At 59.2% G+C, this 16,307-nt stretch overlaps 1 protein-coding gene across 3 annotated transcripts in view; it reads left to right on the top strand.

Annotated features, from left to right (window-relative positions):
* Positions 1 to 16,307, top strand: part of MLLT1 (MLLT1 super elongation complex subunit) — a 68,115-nt gene that overhangs the window by 41,828 nt on the left and 9,980 nt on the right. For 2 of the 3 annotated variants that reach the window (XM_023244104.2, XM_045044557.1), the window contains exons 4-6: positions 4,882 to 5,025; positions 8,342 to 8,467; positions 12,380 to 12,934. In XM_023244104.2, coding sequence (XP_023099872.1) covers positions 4,882 to 5,025; positions 8,342 to 8,467; positions 12,380 to 12,934 — 825 coding nt within the window. The remainder of the gene's footprint in view (positions 1 to 4,881; positions 5,026 to 8,341; positions 8,468 to 12,379; positions 12,935 to 16,307) is intronic. The other variant, XM_023244105.2, reaches the window with a different exon arrangement.

The following is a 16,307-nucleotide window of genomic DNA, read 5'->3' as shown; positions in this document are numbered from 1 at the left end:
ATCAGCGTGCTGTGACGTACACGTCAGCTGCCAGCCGCCGATCCCAGGTCAGTAGAGCAGGACACCCTCTGGGCACTCGGGGGAGGGCCCCTGCCCAGCCCAGATGCTGCGTGCCCAGCTCTGGGGAGTCGTAAGCGTCCCTCCCGCTTTCCTCCGAGGGCCACGGCTTCCAGAGAGTACCGCCCACCCTGAGTGAGTCCTGGCTTACCGCTGACCAGCCAGTGGCGTGGCGCCAAGCAGGTTACCTGTGTTTCAGCTTCTTCATCTGTGAAATGGGGCCAGTGAGAGAACTTGTGCTTCGGGCTGGGACACAGTCATACGTGTCAAGTGCTTAGAAAAAGTGCCTGGCCGTGATAAATGTCGGGCACCCCCGCTCGGCACCAGGCCTTCGTCTTCTCTCCACCCCTTGAGTGCAGGATACGGGGCAGCCTTTCAGTGTGCCTGGGAGCTCCCATTTTCCTGCTGGGGAGTCCTGTGGCTTCAGTTACCGTCTGTCTGTGGGTGTCCCAGGTGACCTCTTGCAGCCGGATCTCTTTCTGATAAAAGCAACAGCTTCCCTGATCACTGAGACAATCGGCTGCTTTGTCTCATCAAATACTCCCCCTCGTACTTGAAGAAACCGAGGCTTAGGAGGACAGGCCTTGTGACCAAGGCCACGTGGCCAGTGAGAAGTGAGCCCCCGGCCCAGTCTGACCCTGTGCTCGCAGGGTCGTCCGAAGGTCGCTCACCTCCTGCTGGTGACCCGGAGGCCCCAAGCCACCCTCCCCTCCCTCACAAGTCGTTCCCTTCGCCGAGTTCCTCCGCCAAGCGCGTGGCTTCGTGGCACTGTGTCCACTCACAGAAATTTCAGGAAACGACGAGACATCTGTCGAGGGAGTCGGAGTGCTGTAGCAAGCCCCCCGTGGCCATCCCCTGGTTCCAGCACTTACCGCCTCTGACCTGCCACTTTCCTGCCTGTGTCATTTTGGAGCACGCCCCGCCCGCACATCGTAACTTCCCGTGTCACTGTTTCAGAACGCGTCTCTAAAAGATGGGGACTGCTTTTTGGGACGCCTGGGTGGCGCAGTCGGTTAAGCGTCCGACTTCAGCCAGGTCACGATCTCGCGGTCCGGGAGTTCGAGCCCCGCGTCAGGCTCTGGGCTGATGGCTCGGAGCCTGGAGCCTGTTTCCGATTCTGTGTCTCCCTCTCTCTCTGCCCCTCCCCCGTTCATGCTCTGTCTCTCTCTGTCCCAAAAATAAATAAAAACGTTGAGAAAAAAAAAATTAAAAAAAAAAAAAAAAGATGGGGACTGCTTTTTAATAAAATATCAGTGTCAGAACCTACACGTTGGCCATCCCGTGACACCCGAGGGATTTTGTGAAAAGTTTGTTTTTCCGTTTGAATCAGGATGTAGACACGACCACCGTGTTGGGGCTCACGTGTTGGTAAGGGGCGGAGACGGGGAGCCTCCCTCTGCCGTTGCTCTCTTGTGCAGTTGACTTGTTGAAGAAACCAGGCCATTGGCCCTGTAGAGTCGGTATCGCCCGGCGTTTTGTGGCTTTTGTGCCGCGGCGTTTGTTACTGAGCACCATCCTCCACTGCGTCTGTTCCCCGGGTTCACTCGAACCGGCGTCTGGAGGTGAAGTCCTCCCCGAAAGGTGACGCATCGGTCTCATCTGTGGCCTGTGTGATGCCGGCCACAGTTGATGGACGGCTCCCCAGTCACTGACCCGCTAGGAGGTACAGAGCAGTGGTGCCCACGTCAGCTGGAGTGACCCACGTGGTCCGCCTCTCGCAGCTTCTGTGTTTACCTAGTGGAACAGGACAGATGTCTGATACGGTTGTTTGTTTTGTTTTGTTTTGTTTTGTTTTGTTTTGTTTTGTTTTGTTTTGTTTTTTGGCTTCCTTTATCTGCCAGGTTCAAACCTCGCCCCCAGTGGTGGTGTCCTGCAGGCCAGAGGGTGTTGGCTTCCTGGGATGCAGATCTGGGCCCTTTCTTTCTTTCTTTCTTTCTTTCTTGGCCCTTCCTTCCTTCCTTCCTTCCTTCCTTCCTTCCTTCCTTCCTTCCTTCCTTCCTCTTTTAAGTTTATTTATTTTGAGAGAGACAGACAGCATGAGTGGGAGAGGGGCAGAGAGAGGGAGAGAGAGAATCCCAAGCAGGCTCCATGCTGCCAGTGCAGAGCCTGATGTGGGGCTCAAACCCACAAAGCTGTGAGAGCGTGACCTGAGCCGAAACCAAGACCACCCAGGTGCCCGTGGGCTTGTTCTTGCTGAGCCCAGAGCCCCCTGTAGACACCTCTGCCCCCGGAATGTGGCCAAGGTCCATCTCTCCGGTCACCTACTGCCACCACGGTCCCCCCTCCCCTCCCAGCTGCGGCCATGTGGACTCGCAGGGCTCCGGAAGGACACTGTGGCCTGTGGGGCTTCTCCTCACCCCCTTCCTTCCCTGATCAACTCATAGCCACTCTCCACACCTGGCACAGCCTCCCCGGGGCCTTCCCGACCCCTCCCCACCCACACTGTTGGGTCACACCCCACTCTTGTCCGTCTTAGTGTTTCAGTCTTTTGACAGAAATGGAGTGTCTTCCCTAGGCCAGCACCTGAGTACGGGGCCAGGGTCCCCACAGCCCCTGCCTCCAGTGGGTTCCCAGCTTGGTGGGGAGACATACCCACTGTGACAAATACCTCCGTTAGGTTGGGCACAAAACAGTGCAGGCACAGAGGAGGGGCTCAGCTGCATTTGGGGGCTTTACGGGGGCCCTTTCTCTTTCTCAACAAGACGTCGGAAGGCAGCTGGCCGGTGTTCGTGGCCCAGAGATCCTCGCGGCTTCCCTGCACGCTCTTCCGGGATTGCTGAGCTCCCGACTAGGTAGGGAAAAGAGATACTGGGCCTTTTTTCTTGTGCTTCGTGTGTGACTTGGGAAGGAAAGCTGTCCCTAGGCTGCCCTCCGCTCCACCTCATCACTCACTCAGACCAGGTCACGTGTCTGCCTTGGGCCAGGAGAAGGCTGGCCGGGTGTGGTTCAGATGGGGCCAGCTGGGGTAGAAACCACTCTTGCTGACCCCAAGGGCTGCTGGGGAGGAGGGGCAAGGCCAGTGTCCCCTCACTGGTTGGCACTGGCTTGGGAAGGCCTGTTTGCTTGTCTTCCCTGCACCAGGCTCAAGGCTCCCAAAAGGCAGCGTCTGCAACTCCCCTACTTGACAGGTGTGCCTTCTACCTTTGTGGCCTGAACGCAGGGCACAGCGGGGCCCCACTGGTGTCCCCTCTGTCCAGAAGTAGGCTCGGGGCCAGTCAGGTCCCCACTCCCACACGCTGCCCGTTCATCAGAGCTCAAAAAGGCCCACAGGGCTCGCATGGCTCCTATAAACCGTGGCGCTGGCTGTGGAGACTGAGGGGGAAGGTGGGGTGGCCCGGGGCCCTGGCTGCAGTTGGAGCAGGGGGAGTGTAGGCTCAGCCCCCGTCTCTGCCCCCTTCTCTCCCCGGGGCTGTGGCCCGGCCCGTCTGGGTGGAAGAAAGAGGGCGTGTGCACGGAGCCCCCCCTTCTTCACACCCCTGACTGCCGTGTCCTGGGTCTCCTCCCAGGTGCCGAGAGCTCCTCACCAGCAACCTGCACCCCTGGGCTTCTCTCCTGCTGGAGGGCTTGTAAAGCAATTGCGTATAATTCACATACCAGGAAATTCCCTTTGAAAGCATACAAATTCAGTGGTTTTAGGATGTTCACAGTGTTGTGCAGCCATCACAGTTTTCTAATTCTAGAACATTCCCTGTCCCCAGGAAGCAACTGTGTCCCCATCAGTAGTCTTCCCCCAGCCCTCAGCACCCACGAACCCCCTTCCTGTCCGTGGATGAGCGTGTTCTGGACGTTTCACACACGTGGACTCACCCCCCGTGTGGCCTCTCGTGTCTGGTTCCCTCCCTGAGCGTCGCGTGTTCGGGGTCCGTCCGCGGGGCGGCGGGTGTGGGTGCCTGGCTCCTGCTCGCGGCTGTGATACTGCATTGTGTGGAGGGACCTCACTGTGTGTGTCCCTTCATCTGTTGGACACTTGGATTGCTTCCAGTTTTGAGTCCAGAGTAATGCTGTTCTATGGACTAGGACGTACAAGTGTTTGCGTGAACGTATGTTTTCACTTCTCTCGGCCGTATGTGAGGAGGGATACATGGGTCACATCGTTACTCAGCGTCGGATGTCTTGAGGAACCCCTGGACAGCTTTCCGGAGTGACCGCGTTGGCAGTTGTGCGTTCCAGCCGCCGTGCCCAAGGGCACCGTTTTCTCCTCACTACTGCTTGCTGTTTTCCATTTTTCAAGTAATTGCTGGCCTCATAGGTGTGAGGGGCTATGTTGTGGTTTTGATTTGCGGCTCCCTAGTCGTTAGTGATGTTGAACATCTCTTAGTGTGCTTGCTGGCCATCTGGATGTCTCTGGAGACATTTCCCTTCCAGGAAGGGAGCAGGGGCTGGAGGCCCTAGAATCAGGGGCCTCAGAGTCGGATCAGATCTTAGCACTGCCACCCGGCAGTCGTGTCTTCAGGCCTCAGTCTCTCCGTTTGTTGACGGGGGCCGCGAGGGTTGCAGGGGAAGGTGTGCGCCAGGCTGCACGTGCCATCAGCAGGAATGTTTCCATTGACCGTCTGAGAACGATCTGTGCTTCTGTTGTGGAGGCTGCTTTGCTGGGTCCAGTGCAAATAGGAAGTCGACTTCTTTCGGATAACGGAATGGATGAGAAGGAGGCACACGAGAGGGAAGCAGATAAGGGACCGGGAGAGAGAAACGGAGGCCTCGCGGAGGGCAAAGAAGGGCAGGGGCCGGTGGCGGGGACCGTGCCTCGTGGCTGTCCCTGCAGCCTCCTGCCCGCCCTTCTGCGTGGCTGTGAGATGAACTTCCTTGTTTTCTTTGTTTAAGGAGGAGCCCAGGAAGGTTTGCTTCACCTATGACCTGTTCCTGAACCTGGAGGGCAACCCGCCCGTGAACCACCTGCGCTGTGAGAAGCTCACCTTCAACAATCCCACCATCGAGTTCCGGTACAAGCTCCTGATGGCTGGCGGGGTGAGTGTGCCCCTGCGCAGATGGATGCTGGGGACGCGCTGGCTGCTCGGTCGTGGCTCCCACGTGGCTCCTGACGTTGAGCAGCTTGGTGCCGGGGGTACCTCGGGGTCTCCTGGGCATGTGTCTCCGGCCTTGGCCGGGTGCCCGAGACTCAGAGGTACAGTTTGCATCCGTGGCACCCGGCAGCACCGTGGGACCCGGGTGCCCCGAGCCTGTGCTGGGGCGTTGTCGCTGTGAGTGACCGGTCGCTAGTTATCCCCATGGTTTCCTGGCTGACTGTGGTTAATTAGCATCTTCCTTCATGGGAAGGAGGGGTGGGAGGAGTGGGCGTGAGGCCAGTCTGTCAGCGTGGCGAGGCGTGGGAGCCAGCTGTTAACCGGATTGGCAAGGCTGTGCCGGGGCTGCGTCATCGGGGGGAGCAGCAGTGGCTCTCTGTGGGGTTCCCTGATGATGCGCGTGGCCTGGCAGTTTTGTCCTAGTGAAGCCAGACAAGTGGCAGCTCTCCAAGCCTGGGCCTCTTAGTGAGTGTGCGTGTGGTGGCCGAGCGCCGGGAGCACAGTGCAGAGTCGGAGGAGGGGTGCCTGAGGTGGAGGAGGAGGGGTGCTCGGCTGTAGGCTGGACTGTGTGTGCCGTGTGGCCGAAGGAGGGCCAGGCCAAGGACACGGGACATCCCAGAGCCATGTTTTAGTGACCCGGAATCACTGAGCATTTGCCTGGGTGCCGGCCGGGAGGATTCGGGTCAGGAGGCCCACCTGCCCAGTGCACACAGGGAGTTTGGACTGAGCTGCTGCTTTCGGCCTCTGAAGCAGTCCTTCGTCATTTATTCAGTTGGGGCTTCTGTAAGCTTTATTTAAAAAAAAAAAAAAAGAGAAGCAGTTATTCATTGCAGAAAATTTGACTACGTTCTATTGCGTTCCTACTAACAGATGAGTCTGTGATTATAGTCTAGCATGTACTGGCTGATGGGAACAAACAGGCAGGTCTTGGAAGCAGTTTGCAGAGACATTTGTCCTGAACTTCGCCTGGGAGTTCTGGAAGGGGGAGGGGGTGCCTGGGTCGACAGTCTCCCCCAGCCCTGCTTGTCCACCTTCTTTCTGCTGCCAAATGTTTCCCCAAGCCCTTGCCACCCAGGGGTTCCACAGACAGCATTTCTGTGGGAGACAGACACGCAGGTCACATCTCATGGGCCTCCCAGAGCTCCAGGACCAAGGGGCCGTCCCCCTCCGTCCCCTGCGTAAGGAGCTTTTCTTTGCTAAGAAGAGATGAAGGCTCAGTGTGCATCACCAAAACATATAAAACTGGAGGGCGGAGGTGGCGGCAGGGGGAGAGGTTGGGAGCGCAGGTCTGGCTGGCCGTTTGGGAAGAAGGGCCGGTCCTGGAGGGAGGAGGGAGAGCGAGGCCCGTGTGCCACAGCACGGTGGTTTCTGCCAGGGGCTCTTCCCCCTTGTGGGGGCTGCCCAGAGAGCCGGTGGGTTGGTCAGGAACCTTCTCACCCTTGGGGGCCTGTGGGCTTCTGGGGCTTGCCCTGGGCTGACGGCAAAGCAGTGATCTCTGGTCTTAGGAGCAGCCTGGGACTCTTGTGGGACAGTAGCTCCCACCACGTGACTTGGGGTCCTCGTGTGCTCTCCTGGAGTTGAGCGTCCCCAGTGGGGCCGGCCTCTGCCATCTTGCGGCAGATGACCGCAGACCCGCCCAGTCGTGGGTCGATGAGACCGGCCTTCCGTGCTGCCCCTCCACTGCGGTCACCCGGAACTGATTACCCGCCTGAGCCCCTCCTCGGCGGTGACCCGACGGCCAGAGGCCAGCCTTGAGGAGGCGGCCGCCCATCCCCTCGGCACTGGGTCTCATCCGGTGCCCCGTCGGCAGTTGAGCTGCACAGAAAGGAGCTCCTTCTGCGGCCGAGGGTCTGTATTTCCACCGGGTGTGCTGGGTCCTCGTGAAGTACCGCGGCGGAGGAGGAAGCAGATCCGCTAGTTTGCTTCGCCTGTTTTCAAAGTGCTGTTACAGAGCAGAGGGATAGGAGCCGCGTCAGGCCAGGAGGTGAACCTGAAGGGAGAGAAGGGACCTGAACACGAGAGTGAGGGAGCCCAGACCCGCGTGTGCTCCTGGCTCAGGGCGTCAGTCGCCTTTCTCTCTCACACGCGTCCTCGCGAGCCCGAGACCGGGGCTACTCAGCTGGGCTCTGGGCACCGTGGGTCATAGTGTTGCGGTCGGACGGGCTCTGAGGAGGAACTCGGGCCTCGGGCTGGGCTGCCTCGGGGTCGGGGGGCTGTGGGAGGGGATCACCCCCGTGTTCTCTGACACCAGCCTCCTCAGAGGAGAGGTTTGGCTCATCAGGGAATCAATCCCAGGCGTTCAAGGTTATTAATGGTGCTCGTGATACTGAGCTGAATGCTTTTTCCCCCCTTGCTTCCTTTTATGATTATTTTTTTTAACGTGTGCTGCGTTCTTCTGTTCTGTCTCGTCGCTCTCTGGAAGGCTGCCTCTGAGTGTCTGGCTGCTAGCAGTGTTAAGTTGCAGCGTGTCAGTATTTGGACAACTTGCCCCCAAGCCTTCTCTCCTTCAGCAGGTGCGGCAGGAGCCCGGGATCCCGGGAGCACCTTCTGGCAGGACTCCAGGCCCTTCCTCCTCGCAGTTGGCTAACAGAGTGGGGCACTCGCTGCCCTCCCCCGCAGGCTCGTGCTGCGCCCACCCCCGTGCGGTTCTCTCCTGCCTCTGCCTCCCATGCTGCCAGTTCAGTCACCTTCTACCTGCTTGACCGTGGAGGAGGGCTCGTCTCCCCACCCCCCACCCCCCACCCCCACCCTGGAAACGCGGGACCCTGTGAAGTCCCCCGTACGCACGCCCATCAGAAGTTGCTCTCTCTGCCGCGCGGCTGCCCAGTGTGGGTATCTGGCTGGCCTCTCGCCTTCCCAAACCATGCTTCTGGTCCTTCTAAACCGCAGCGTGCCGGTCAGCTTGGGCCACGGTTGCCTTCTCGTGCTTCTCGGCACACTCCGCCGGTCTTCCTGGCCTCGCCCTCTGCCCACTGCGCTCGGGGCTCTCCTCCCAGAGGCCACGCGGCCACACCTGGGCCCAGCCATCCTGGGACCCCAGCTTCTGTTCACTCGCCACCTTGAGCCCGCTTTGCTCTGAGCACTCAGCACCCAGCCTCTCATGGAGGAAACGCCTTTGATTCTTTGGGACAAGTGACGCTCAATTCCCCCTTGCCCTTGTCCCAGAAGGCAGCTCCCCCAGCCTCTGGCCGGACTCCTGCAGGCACACTTCCTCTTGCCTCCTTGCTCACTGATAACATCTGTCTCTTCTTTATCACTAGGTGATGGTAATGCCCGAAGGAGCAGAAACGGTGTCCAGGCCCAGCCCCGACTACCCCATGTTACCCACAATTCCACTCTCTGCCTTCTCTGACCCCAAGAAGACCAAACCGTCCCACGGCTCCAAGGTTAGTGAGGCGGAAGGCCCAGTCACATGGGAGCACTGGGGCCCAGTGGTGGGTCCTGGGCTCAGGGCGCCCCCTCTGCAGAGCTGGGCCTTCTGTTCCCAGACTTGCTCCCTTGGCATCTTCCTCTTAGAGCTCTTCGCTCCGCCTGGCGGCTCCCTGCCACTCAGGAGGGTCGGTTCCTGCTGGATTGCACGAGCAGCCGAGTAATTGTAGGCTCTTCACCCTCTTCCTTTCAAGGCCAGAGAGCCTGCCCCATCCCCACTGCTCCCACTGCATCAGTGGGCCTTAGGGCTCCCTCCTAAGACAGGACCCTGAGAGTCTCGCACGGTTGGGGCCCATGGACAGAGTATTTCTGCCACAGCCTTGACTGCCCAGCTCCCAGGCCTCCTGAGCGTGGCCAGGACACCCCATCTGCCAGGGCTGGGTGCCCCCCCAACCCCCAGCCTGGGCTGTTCCAGGCTTGGCTTCTTTCTTTGGGAACAGCTCTCAGCACAGAAGGCTTATTTGGGGGAAGCGCCCGGTGGGACGATGTGGTGAGAAGGCTCATTTTTCCCCGAGAAGGAATGTTTTTGTCCTCTTGTCTCAGTCCTGTTGGGCGGGTGGCACTCTGCCTTCCTGCGACCTCTCTCTGAACTGTTCAGGACTGGTCACTGGAGCTCTTCAGATGGTGTCCTGATGTCCATATAAACTCGTGAGCGTGCGTCCTGTTCCCTTGCAGCCGCCCACACAGTCCCGTGTCCCGGAGGCCAAGCGCATCTGGCTCTCAGGGTGGCTGCTAATCCTCCCGTCTCCGACCTCACAAGCTTATCTCTTTCTCATCTTTGCGTGTTTCTTGCTTCATTCACCTGTTGGGTGTTGTGGACCTGGGGCACCCCAGGCGGGACAGGTTGAACTCTCAGGCCGCCTTCCAGCTTTACTCTTCAGCAACACTGGAGGAGAGCCACATCGCCCAGGCAGGGTCTTTCTGGCACTTTCCACAAGGTCAGTGGGTGTCTGATATCCCCGGATTTGTCTGACTTAAGCTCTCCAGACGTGTGTGGTCAGAGTCCAGGTATGGAGTGTGGCTCTTGGGATCTTCCCCATGCCGGCCTCCTGGGCCTGTCCTTCCCTGAACCACATGGAGGTTAAACGGAAGGAAGATGCTTGCTAGAGATCTTGGTGGTTTCTATCTCAGCCATCTACGGTTTTTCGGGACTTTCTGCAGAACAGAAAGAGTAGGAGTTGGTATCTCTTCTGTACGTGTCATCTGCAAGCCACCCAAAACGTCTCAAAGAAATGCCCCCCCCCCCCCCCCGGGTGGTAAGGACACCCTGGTGGCCGGCAACACTGCGTCTGTGTCTGCTCGCAGCATCTGTCGCCAGCGTCTTTGAGATTCCTGGGAGCGAGCCCCCGAGCCAGAAGAGTGTATCTGCCAGGTCCGGGAGGCTGGGGCAGGCAGGATTCCGTCCCCCTCCCTGCCCCAGGGTCTTTCTCCAGCCCCCCAGGCAGCGTGACTTAGGAGGCGCCTGCACGGGTTTCTCAGGCAGCGAACGGCAGGTTCTTCTCTGCTGACGGTCCTCAAAGAAACCCTTCCGCTTCTGAGCCGTCAGTCCCTCTCGGCTCTCCTTGGACAGCACCACCTGTGCGCCAGCCACTTCCTCCAGCTGAGCACCTTCCTTTGGGCACCCACATTGCTTCTCTGGCAGCCTGGAGCCAGAAGGTCTGATTGGCCAGGCCACCTGCGCCAGGCAGAGGGGCCAGGAGGGAAGGGCTATGTCCTTGCAGGGCCTTGACCACGGGAGCCCCGGGCCTGGGGGCCGGTGGCGAGTCTGGCTGCCACAGCCCTCAGTAGATCAGTCCCTGATGGTTCTGTCCCAGAGGGTGCAGTGGTGGTCGGGAACTGGAGGCTCCCACCCCGGTAATGGTTGGCCCCGTTGGCCCCTCTTCCTGAACTGTACTCTCGTAGCTCCAGGGGCACCCTGCTTCTCTGTCTGATGTCAGCCACTTGGCTTGGTTGACCTTTCTCTAAAACTTGGTTCTTAGGCACTTTTGGGTCATTAACGCTTTGAGAATACGACTGGGAGGAGTCCTTAACCCTGGGAATATCTACCTTATGCTCACGTCAGCGTGTGATTTCAGAGGGCTCGCGGTCTGGGAGCCCCGGGCAGACCCTGGTGAGGAGCTGCAGCTCCGAAGGCCGTTGCTGCTTGTGCAGGTCCTGGGCAGCCGTGGAGGCTCGCTTGGCCCTAGGACTTGGGGGTAGGGGGCATGGTGGGAACTGCATTGGAGGCATTGGCCAGCGTGCCTCTTGGTGCTTGGACCCATTCCTGCGACCTAAGTGGGCACACAGACGCTGCGAGAAGAGGCCGGAATTACACGTGGAATTTGCTTCTGGCCTCCTTCCTCAGGAGACCAGCTTGCTGGGGAGTGGAGCCCCATTCTGCAAGCCAGTCCCCAGGGGGGCTGCCCCTTAGACCGTGTGCTGGGGACTCGTGGCGTGAGCATCCCTTCCCCTGGCCCCAGTGATAAAGAACTGGGGCCAGGGCACCCAGCGATGTTTCTCCAGGGAGGCGGCGGTGAGCCTCGGCCACGTGGGGCTGTCCCCGAACCCTTGGCACTGACATGGGGTATGGATTTGCAAGAAGACGGCGACTGGAGTGCATCAGAGGTGTTCAGGGCTGCACTGTCTGTCCCTGGGTCCCTTTGCCAGGAAAGCTCCATGGTGGGCTGTGAGGGCAGCAGGGGCCTTGCTGCTGGGCCTTTTCTTGCTTTGCCTACCCTCCTCGACATGCTCCAGTCTGTCCCCTCGGCACTTGCGATGAGCTGCCTCAGAGGAGCCCCTGCCTTCGTGGTGTGGGTCACCCTCTGGTCTGGCTCTCTTGGCTTCCTGGTGAGCTTTGTCTCGAGAGCCTCTGGGCCCGACTGTGTACCTGGCCTGCCGAGTGGGGCCAGAGCCCTTGGCAGCCAAGCACGGCAGGCACCTGTCTGGTTCACCTGGATATACAGGGTGACGACGGGGTGTCAGTAGAAAGGAGGTCCAAATGAGGCGTCAGATGGGGCTCCCACCTGCAGGGTGTGCCAGCCACATAGGGGTGGGTGGCAGTGGCTGCAGCCCCCGTTGGTTGAGTGCTTGCTGCCTCCCAGGCCCTGCGCCACTACCCAGTGAGGTAGGTGGTCCCGCCCTTGTTTGGAGATAGCACAGGCACGAAGGGGCCTTCCCAGCAGCCTGGGCGCAGGGCCCCTCTCTGCCTCTGTCTCCAGCAGGAGCTCCGTGACCTGCCTGGCCAGCACTAGCTTCTGGGCTCCACCCTCAACCCTCCGAATTCCCAAGGTGGAGACCCAAGAATCGTGTGTGTTTTAGAAATGCTGCCCAGGCGGCTTTGATCGCGAGAGGGCGAGGGGTCTGAGGAGCTGTTTCTGCACAGCACCTGGGAGCCCAACAGGTGCTCAGTAAATGCTGGCTGTGGGGACCAAAGAAGAGCTGTGCTGGGCGTGCACTGGGACCAGGTGGGGGGCGCCCGCCCGCCGGTGCCCCTCAGCTCCCCCACCCCCTGCGCCGCACGCAGCCTCTGCTCCCCCAGGCCAGCGGGAAGCAGCGAGTTTGGAGCGGGAGTGGGTACGTGTGGCCTGCCTGTCTCGTGTCTGACTCACCGTGTGCTCTTCTTGAATCCCTCAGGGAATATGTCAGTTCAATTCAGAGGGGCATCTTAGCCTGCAGTCGCCCGGGACCTGCTGACACTTCCCAGTAGTTTAAAGGGACAGCTCCATTTAAAACTCTCACCTGCTGCCTTACTTTTTCGCTTTATGGAAGATTTTCTCTAGCTGAGTCTGAATCAGGTGGATTATACTTTGTAGGGGTCGGGGGAGGCGGAGCAGGGCGACCCCGAGATGCCACTTGACCGTGTCTCTCCCCCTCCTGCCCCGGCATTTCAGGACGCCAGCAGGGACAGCAGCAAGGCCTGCAAGACCCATAAGACGGCCAAGGAGCACCGGGAGCGGCCACGGAAGGACTCCGAGGGCAAGGCCCCCTCCAAGGAGCCGGAGCGCGAGCAGGCCAGGAGCACCAAGGACGCCACGCGGAAGCCAGGCGAAGGCCGGCCGCCCAAGGAAGAGAAGGCCCCGCCGGCCAAGGCCGCTTTCAAGGAACCCAAGATGGCCCTGAAGGAGACCAAACTGGAGAGCATGTCCCCCAAGGGCGGGCCCCCGCCCCCACCCCCGCCCAAGTCTTCCAGCAAGCGGCCGGCTGCCGCCGACTCACCCAAGCCCAGCGCCAAAAAGCAGAAGAAGAGTAGCTCCAAGGGGTCCAGGAGCGCCCCCAGCACCTCGCCCCGCACCTCGTCTTCCTCCTTCTCGGACAAAAAGCCAGCCAAGGACAAGGGCAGCAGCAAAGGGGAGAAAGTCAAGGCCGAGAGTGAGCCCAGGGAGATCAAAAAACCCCCGGAGGTGGAGGAGTCCAACTCGGAGGATGAGGCGTCCTTCAAGACAGAGGTGAGGTGGTCCTTCCCCCACCGGCCCCCTTGCCTTGTCCTTTCTCTCCTGGCCCTGAGCTGTTCGGGGCCTTGTTGGCCCTAAGGTTAGACGAGGAGGCTGGGATCTGGGGTCCCCCAGTTGCTCTTTGTAGCTTTGGCCAAACCTGCACACCTTGCTAAGCCTCAGTTTCTCCTTCTGTTGGGAAACTCTGGACACAGGGCTTAGGGGAAGACAGTTCTGGTAGAGCGTGATAGTTTTGTCCTTGAGTTCACGGCTGTCTTCCTTGGGCAGCCCCCTGCACGGGCCAGGGTCCCGGTGGCTGATTGCATGTCACCGTTGCCCCTTTCCTGGCCGCTGCTGGGCCAGTGCCATCGGGGACTCCCTCCCGGTGCCAGTGGGGCGTCCCTGAGCGTCTTCGTCCCGCTCTTTGGCCATTGAGCCTCGGTGGGTTCCGAGGCCTCCCCATACTTCCCACCACCCCCTCCTGTGCACACAGTTTGGATGTTTTCTAAGCACTGGCTGGAGCCCCTCTCTGGGAGCTAGGTCCTGTCACCGTGGGAGGCTCGGGACTCCTGCCACGTCAGCGTTTCTAGGCAGTTCTTAAGGTCACCATCAGAGATGGCTTGAGCCACAAAGCAGCCAGTAGGCAGACTGTTGCCTGCGGAGCCAGACCTTGCCGGGGTCTCGGGTGGCAGCCCCATCTCCGAGTGCTGTTTGGCTCAAGGGGTCAGAGAACAGGTGCTTGGATGGATGGCAGGGGTGGGGGGCTGAGTATCACCAGCTCCAGCCCACAGTGCCCTTTTGTGTTTCTTTTTCTTTTTTCCTTTTCTTTTTTTTTCATTTTTCTTTTTCTTTCTTTCTTTCTTTCTTTCTTTCTTTCTTTCTTTTCTTTCTTTCTTTCTTTCTTTCTTTCTTTCTTTCTTTCTCCTTCCTTCCTTCCTTCCTTCCTTCCTTCCTTCCTTCCTTCCTTCCTTCCTTCCTTCCTTCCTTCCTTCCTTCCTTTCGTATGAAATTTATTGTCAAATTGGTTTCCATACCACCCAGGGCTCATCCCAACAGGTGCCCTCCTTAATGCCCATCACCCACCCTCCCCTCCCTCCCACCCCCCATCAACCCTCAGTTTATTCTCAGTTTTCAAGAGTCTCTTATGCTTTGGCTCCCTCCCTCTCTAACCTTTTTGTTTTGTTTTGTTTTGTTTTGTTTTCCTTCCCCTCCCCCATGGTCTTCTGTTAAGTTTCTCAGGATCCACATAAGAGTGAAAACAATATGGTGTCTATCTTTCCCTGTATGACTTACTTCACTTAGCATAATACTCTCCAGTTCCATCCACATTGCTACAAAAGGCCAAATTTCATTCTTTCTCATTGCCAAGTAGTATTCTATTGTGTATATAAACCACATCTTCTTTATCCATTCGTCAGTTGATGGACATTTAGGCTCTTTCCATAATTTGGCTATTGTTGAAAGTGCTGCTATAAACATTGGGGTACAAGTGCCCCTATGCATCAGCACTCCTGTGTCCCTTGGGTCAATTCCTAGCAGTGCTGTTGCTGGGTCATAGGGTAGATCTATTTTTAATTTTTTGAGGAACCTCCACACTGTCCCTTTTGTGTTTATGAATCCCCATTCACTCTCGGGGGCAGAAGGCTTGCCTTCCAGTGTGGCTTCTCAGAGCTCCACAGGGACTTTGACAGTGGCTCCCAGAGACGAAGCCATGGGTGGATGGTGTCAGCAGCACCGATGTCTTGAGCGTGTGGCTTCCAGGGGCAGGCTGTGGAGGCGATGATTGAGCCTGTGGGTAACAGTGCATCCTACCAGCTTAGGGACACACACACACACACACACACACACACACACACACACACAGGACTGGCAGTGCCGTGCCCAGCACTTGTCACACCCAGAAGGCACTGTCCCTCTTTTCTATCCCAGGCGCTCTTAAGCGAGGCCGTTCTGCGCCCGGGGCTGGCGGACCTGCATTGGGAAGAGGCGGGGGCCTCCCCCGGCACCCCACCTGAGCTGCGTGTTGTGTCCTGCCCCAGTGACCACACTGCCATCCTGGTGTGGTCGTCGTGAGCACCTGGGGGCTTCTGCTCAGAGTGGGCTGGCTGGACGCCCAGAGTGGCCCTGGGCTCTGTATCCTGAGAGACTTCTGAATGACAAGGCTTAGCCACTTGAGGTCCATGTAGGCGTGAGACCCAGCCACCAACAGGATGCCAGATCGTGACTGGCTGCCATTTGACAACCCTGGGGTCTCAGTGAGGCACAGATGTCTGGTGGAGGAGGTGAGATAGCCTTCCAGACTCGGGCCTCCTGGGCCTCTCTTGACTGTCTCAGGCCATCGACCCTGGAGTCCACATGGGACGCCGCCACCGGAAAGCTCTGACCAGTGTGTGGACCCTGAGTCGCCTCTCCCCTTAGCCCTCAGAGGTAGCTGGGCAGCTCCTTGTCTGAGTCCCTGGGCCGAGCTCCTCAGCTCCTCCAGTGGCTTTTCTGTGGTCTCTTTGGTCCAGGGGGTTCCTGAGCCAGTGGCTCCCATCCAGTCACGGCCCAGGAGGCCCTCTGTCCTCCCTCTGGACACTCTGTGTGCCTGAGCACCAGGACACTTTGCAGCGCTCACAGTGACCTCCTGTGCACTTCTGACCCACAGCTGCTCGGGGCTGTCTTAGCTGAAATCATTTCTGGCCTCCCTTTCCCTGCCCTCTGGGCTAGCGTGGGAGGAAGAGGGACAGGTCCTTCTGAGAAGCACGTCCGACTGCTCGGCAGGGACACCACCAGTGCTCGCCTGTTCTGACACAGGGTCCAGGCTGGCCTCTTGGGGGCTCCCTGTGTCCAGAGTCTGCTGACCTGTCTCCCCACCGGGCGCTGCCGCCACCCCTGGTCTAGCACGTGGCCCTGCTGTTCTGTGCCCGCCCCACAGCCCCTGCTGCTCTCACGTCCCTGGCCCAGTCCTGCCCGAGGCCTGTGCCCCAGAGGTCCGTTGGCACAGTTGGCGTTGACCTTCATGTGCTAGCATCCGGCACACACACACACCTGTACACACTGAGCAGAGGCCGGCACACTTGCTCTTTCACAGATCGGGAAACTGAGGCTTAAAACTGGGGATGCTGGTGAGAAAGCTAGGGTCAGAATGCAGCACCCCTGGGCCAGAATAAGAACTCGGGGTCTACATGCCGGAGGCGCCTTGCGGCTCCAGGCCCAGCTGGGCCCCTTGCTGGGGGTCGTGGGGTAATGCTGGTCTGGATGGCCCCTCTTCAGTGGTCAGTGCTTGATGGCAGTCCAGGCCGGGTTTCCCCAGGGAGGGCTTCCCAGAGAACATCGTTGGCCAGTGTGAAGGTGGGTGAGTAGGGGACATCAGTAGGGGTGTGTCGGGAAGGTGGGAGTGGGTTCT

This window comes from Felis catus, chromosome A2 (genome assembly GCF_018350175.1).
Source record: "Felis catus isolate Fca126 chromosome A2, F.catus_Fca126_mat1.0, whole genome shotgun sequence".
In the NCBI taxonomy this organism is placed as follows: Eukaryota; Metazoa; Chordata; class Mammalia; order Carnivora; family Felidae; genus Felis; species Felis catus.
Note: the sequence above shows the minus strand (reverse complement) of the source record. Positions and strands in the feature narration are given on the sequence as shown.